The sequence below is a fragment of the Pongo abelii genome, chromosome 7, assembly GCF_028885655.2.
Source record: "Pongo abelii isolate AG06213 chromosome 7, NHGRI_mPonAbe1-v2.0_pri, whole genome shotgun sequence".
NCBI lineage: Eukaryota > Metazoa > Chordata > Mammalia > Primates > Hominidae > Pongo > Pongo abelii.
Window position 1 is genome coordinate 112,151,747 of NC_071992.2, and position 6,085 is coordinate 112,157,831.

Here is a 6,085-nt window from a genome sequence, read left to right on the forward strand (position 1 = left end):
GAATAGACCAGAGTCCTGCAAAAGTGATCTTGAAATCACAATTAAAAGAGCCTTGGAGAGATCTACTCAGGAAAATTTTCTGAATACACAAATGCTTTTAAAGGGGATTCTAGACAGCCCATCTTCTTGGCCTCCTTCTGCAAAGTAGGACTACATTAAAACCTTGTCACAGTGTGACCTGAGCAAAACCATCATCAAGTGATCTAGTTGTCTTCAACCAGACAAAAGAAAATTGACATGATTTCAGGATAGGTTTAGAAAAATAATGACCAGCAAAAAGAAAAAAAAAGCGGGGGAGGGGGTTCCTAGAGAATTTAAGAGGCTAATATTTTAGCAAAAATTTAAAGATGCTCTTTATGATACACACATTTCTCATTGCTTTACAAATTTTAAATGTAACACAAATTTGTTTTTCACACTGTGTTGTTATTTGAGGTAAGGCATTCCTGCCACACACAGCAATGACTTGTCCTGGAAAACCAGGGAGGCTGCAGGTCCTACTGTTCCTTCTCTACTAGCTGTGGCTCCACACTCTCACCTCTACCAAAGAAAGCATTTCAGAATTTAGGAGCAGAGATGAAGACAACATTGAATAATCCTAATTTTTTTTTTTTTTTTTTTTTGAAGCAAGAGTCACTGTCGCTCAGGCTGAAGTGCAGTGGTGTGATCTAGGCTCACTGTAACCTCTGCCTCACGGGGTCAAGCAATTCTCCTGCCTCAGCCTCCCGAGTAGCTAGGATTACAGGTGCCTACCATCACGCCTAGCTAATTTTTTGTATTTTTAGTAGAGACGGGGTTTCACCATGTTGGCCAGGCTGGTCTCAAATTCCTGACTTCAGGTGACCGCCCGCCTCGGCCTCCCAAAGTGCTGGGATTACAGGCGTGAGCCACCGTGCCTCGCCAATGATTCTAATTTATATATTTAAAAATTACCCTATAATCTTAAAACTTTTAACTGACTGGTATCCAACCCTTAAACTTCATCACAATCATTTCCAAAGTGGAAAAGTCACTGGGATATGGGGACAAGTATGATTTGTCTTTATACTTCTATTTTTCTAACGTCTACTTTTTGTTTTCTAGTATACACATTAGCACAGGAGTATATATATTACTTAAGTATGCCTATGTTGGGGTACATACATAATTTCTTTTTAAATGATAGGATGCAAAATCAAATCTATTTGCATAGCAGTGAAGAGGCTATTTCTCAATCTTGGCAAACTAGGGGGTGCATACCCCCTTCTTTTATTCAGTAGCTTCCATAAGGATGTAACTTATGGAAGTTATATCCTTCCATAAACTGATAGGCTATCCAACCAGTGAGGAAAACTGATAAAGTGGCTTCTGAGCTCCAAGTAGCAGTTAAACGCAACTAAATATATCTTGAAAGTTTGGAAAAAAATTTAACAGTAAAGGGATTCAGAAGTTATTCAGTATAAGGTTTGAAATTCAAAAACTCCAGCCATTACAATAGACATTTATTTAAAGTAAAACATCAATAGACCAAATAATTCTTAAAATTGTTTGTTTCAAGTTTAACCATCTTCATAACGGCTGCATCCACAGACTTCAACTACATGATTACTTCTTTGCCCATTCTTCTCTTTCTTTTCTTTCCCGAATAACCTCTTTCAGATACGGTTCAAGATAGAAATTTTCCTAAAGAATGAATGAAATATTACATGTTACCATCACGTACTGATATATCCCAAACACTCAACAGGTCTTCAATAACAAGAAAAAAGCAATTACTTTTGAATTTCCAATTTTAGAAAATATATTCTCAACCTAAGAACTATCTGCTTTTTAAAATGTCAAATCTGTGGTGATGGTGTGATAAGTTGCTTTGATAGGTTATGAGAGGGAAGTCTTTTCGGGAAGAAAAAGAAATGAGTATCTACGGGCCTTTGCCTAGTTTCAATGCAGTTCAAGGGGTGAGAGTTTGCTTCACAGAAGCTCTTCTTGGGATCTGGAGGGCCACTCAATGGGCTGATCTTTTCATCTAAGTAGGAAGCAGAGTGCAGAGGTGGAACAGCAATGACCTGGGAGGCAACAGACCTGGATTTTAGTCCTGGCTCTCTATATTAGAGACTTGCTTAGTAATTTCAGAAGAATCATTTCACACATAAGACTCAATGTGGTTTTCTTCTAAAACGGAAATAACATTTGCTTTATTAACCTCACATATTTATTTGACATGACTCAGAGAACTCTAACGCTACACAAATGAACATGTTTCTCTTGTTTCTAAAACTCCATCCTTAATGAGCAACACTGTCAGGTAGATAAAGCTGTGCTACCTCTTCATATTTGGTCCACTGCTCTTTAGGCAAGATCTGATGCTTCAAGGACAGGTCCAGTGCCCTCTTAATGCGAAACATCCTGTCATTATAAAGGTTCTCAGGAAGCCTTCTTATGGCTTCTTTTACATCTTCATCCTCGTATATTGTATCATCTCGCATTAACCCTATGATAGACGACAAAGTTAGATTGCACATGCATCTCAAAAATCGCGGTTTTTTTAAATTAGTAAAATATCTTTATGACTTATAACTTACAACTTTTAGTGAACTATCGAATTCAAATCACTAGATTCAATGGAAATTCAATGCATTTCATACATTATTAGGTTGGTGCAAAAGTAATTGCAGTTTTGCCATTAAAAGTAATGAGTTATTACTTGATATAATGGGTTACTTCTTGAACTAGACTATGGAAACAATATATGAGGCCTCTTAAAATCCAATGCCACAAAATTCATATTTTATCTAAACCATTTACAAAATATTTTAAATGTTTACTTTGTTTTTAAACACACATTAATAAACCACATCGCTTCTTTCTCATAGTTTAAATCTGAGATCAAGGTATTAAAGAATCTTAATATGATAGTATACTAAGGAACAGTGACTTTTGCTTACACTTTCCTCAAGCTTCAATAGCAAAAGACGAAGTTCATGGTAAATTACAAAGTTCTAAAAAAGCTTAGGAATCATATGATTGCATGGACGTGATAAAATTTTAATATTCGAAAACTCTCTACTTTCAATGTTTATATAATTTAAATTAAAATTTTAAGTGGAAGGCCGGGCGCAGTGGTGCACACCTGTAATCCCAGTACTTTGGGAGGCCGAGGCAGGTGGATCACCTGAGGTCAGGAGTTCGTGACCAGCCTAATATGGTGAAACCCTGTCTCTACTACATACAAAAAAAATTAGCCGGGCGTGGTGGCACACGCCTGTAATCCCAGCTACTCAGGAGGCTGAGGCAGGAGAATCACTTGAACCCGGGAGGCGGAGGTTGCAGTGAACCGTGATTGTGCCACTGCACTTCAGCCTGGTGAGAGCAAGACTCCGTCTCAAATAAATAAATAAATAAATAAATAAATAAAATTTTAAGTGGAAGAGTTGGGAAAGGGGGTGTAGAAGGAAAATGTCTTACTACTTAAATCATTACCAAGTCGAACATTTTAGAGGCTTTCATCCCTCTCCTCTCAAAAAAACTTTAAAAAGGAACTGGATTTAACATAATGTGATTTAATTTTAAAATCTTCTGATGTATACAAGAACTGAAATGGTTTTTGGAACCACAGTAACACTTGCAAAAGCAATACTCTCAGAAAAACAAAAAAAACCAAAGAAACAACAACAACAAAAAACATTAAACAGCACAGCTGCTTACCCAGTTTATTGAATCCTGCAGCATTGTAATACCATTTTCGAATACCATCCAGCCACTTGCCTGATGCTGAAACTGATAATTGTCACACTGTTAGTTGCTACAATTTAATTATACTATATGAACACTTTGATAGGCAAGCAACCAGTACTCGGTTATCTTGCTGATGAATGCAAAAATAGAAATAAATTTCCTTTTAAAAGTATATAGTATATACAGCAAGAATTTAATCAAAAAAGAATTAGATTTAAAAGAAAAAAGTTTGTACTCTATAAAATGTTGATAAAAAGTGCTTATTTATGAGCAAAAGTGGTTGCAGGAAAATGGTGGCAAGTCATGAAAGAAAAGGGTAAACTCAAACACTGAATGTACAAAAGATCCATAGGTACATCGTGTGCCCTTATGCCTGCCCTGTTACCTTCAGAAATGAAGGGGTGGGAGATAGGAAAAGGACTTGGAAATTTCTATCATTTGTAGTTTCATAAATAGATCACAGGAAATAATTGTAAACTTTTCATTTCAAGAGAGCTGGAGTTGTAGGGAAAAGAGAGTGAGATTTCAGCATAGACTGGCAGGTCTAAATGACCCTCATCCTCTAAAATGTTTACTCGATATTAGTTACTTCATTTGGCCACATTCTTTAAAAATGTATCTATTTTGGGGAGGATTTTGATACCATTAGTCATTTAAACATTAATATGGATTCGTAAAAGAAGTCCATTTACCTCCTCCTAAGCAACTAAGTTCCCCCCAGGGGAATGGATATTGAAAACGGATGAGAAATAGGTAATTTTAAAACTGTTTGGGGAACAGGGCTGAGCCTGATGAAGTAACCCAGCAGGGTCCAAGTACAGCAGAACCGTATCTGACATTTTAGGAGAGACATTTTACAAAAGGAGAGGTAGAACAAGTTTGTATTCTCTTTTAAAATTTTGTCTAGTGTTAGCCCTTACCAAGGAAGGAAAACAAACTCTCCTTTCACTCAACTCTCCTTGCTTGCAAACTCAGTGCACTACAGATTACGTGGCTTTAGCAAATCTCCTTGGAAATTAAGAGTCATGTATAAAACTGCTGTTAGAAAAACAAGTATCAGTCAACAATCTACAAACATACTTGTGGAAGACAGATTATTTTCAACCACCTATCTGTGACTATAATAATATTCACTAAGCACTTACTGTGCACTAAACACTTTCCTATTTGCTTTACCAACATTACCTGATTTATTTACATGTCTGTTACTACAGAAGGGGAAGCTGGCTTACACAAGTGATCCCACCCAAGGTCAGAGTTAGCTAATGGGAGTTGAGATCTGGTCTATGTAGTTCCCAAACACGCACAGAAGCAGTGTCTTGAATTTAGTAAGACTCCTTCAATATCTGCCAAATTAATAAAATAATTATTTAAAAAGTCTCCCCCACCTCCAAAAAGCTCAATGTCAATTAGGTTAACGGATGTTTCTGGCAACCTGATGTTTCCTAACAGCTTCACAATTGCTGAGGGCGGGGAGAAAAGGATCAACATTTTTTAAAAACTACTCCAACTTGGTTGCATTGCAGTGAGACGAGATTGTGCCATTGCACTCCAGCCTGGGTGACAAAGCAAGACTCTGTCTCAAAGACAAAAAAAAAAAAAAAAAAAAAAAAAAAAAAAAAAAGTTACTCCAACTTGTACCGCCAGAGGGCAGAGATTAGCAAAAAAAAAAAAAAAAAAAAGAAAAGGAAAAAAGAAAAAAAGAACCTACAATAAATTCAAATTTCTCCAAACCTACTGATCAAGCTGACGCTCTAGATAATCCAAGGTCAACCTGAAGCGTCGCTCGTATCCCTTGCTCAACTGTCTCTGATTCGCAGTTTGAGAAGCGCGAGGGGTGCAATGAAATTTCCAATTCTACTTCCTTGGGTCACTTTGCCTCAGTTATCTTATCAGCGTAAAAGGGAAATTAATATCTCCCTCGTCGCAATGGCAAGAGAATTTATAGGGCCAATGCACACGATAGAGCACTTGGGTCACAGAAAGCACTGAGCTCATTCGGGTTGAAAGTCATCCACTAGTTATCCTCTTGTGCCCTTTAACTTTTCTAAGGCCAAGGGGAAGGACTTCCGAGCACGGGCAGCTGGAACTCCAGGGCTGTCAGAGCCACCGCGGGCACCTTCACAAACAGCGGGTTAACATCCCAACCCTATACAGGTAAGCCCGCCCTGGGGACAGCAAACGAGTGGGGAAGCACATTCTTTTCGCTGGACTGAAGCAGCCACTTTCCCTTCCGCGACAAACTTGGCCACTTACAAAGAGATTAAACGGAGCAAGCTGCAGCGAAAATAAACGGTGGAGCGCGACGATGCCCGCCAAGAAGACCTCCAGTTACTTACCAGCCTGCTTGCCAGCCATTTTGACCAGAAAC

General features: G+C 38.0%; 1 protein-coding gene across 1 annotated transcript; it reads right to left on the bottom strand.

Moving 5' to 3' along the window:
- Positions 1-1,439: 1,439 nt before the first annotated feature.
- Positions 1,440-6,085, bottom strand: UQCRB (ubiquinol-cytochrome c reductase binding protein). The gene is made up of 4 exons (NM_001131904.2): positions 6,054-6,085; positions 3,685-3,756; positions 2,304-2,470; positions 1,440-1,662 (listed from the first exon to the last, which is right to left on the bottom strand). The coding sequence occupies exons 1-4, from the start codon at positions 6,070-6,072 to the stop codon at positions 1,585-1,587; spliced, it is 336 nt and encodes a 111-aa protein (NP_001125376.1). The 5' UTR covers positions 6,073-6,085; the 3' UTR covers positions 1,440-1,584.

Coding starts and splice junctions, on each gene's coding strand:
- UQCRB (NM_001131904.2), bottom strand. Junction 2,471..3,684: donor TGCAGGATTCAATAAACTGG/GTAAGCAGCTGT, acceptor CGTCTATCATAG/GGTTAATGCGAGATGATACA. Junction 1,663..2,303: donor AGTGGACCAAATATGAAGAG/GTAGCACAGCTT, acceptor TTCATTCTTTAG/GAAAATTTCTATCTTGAACC.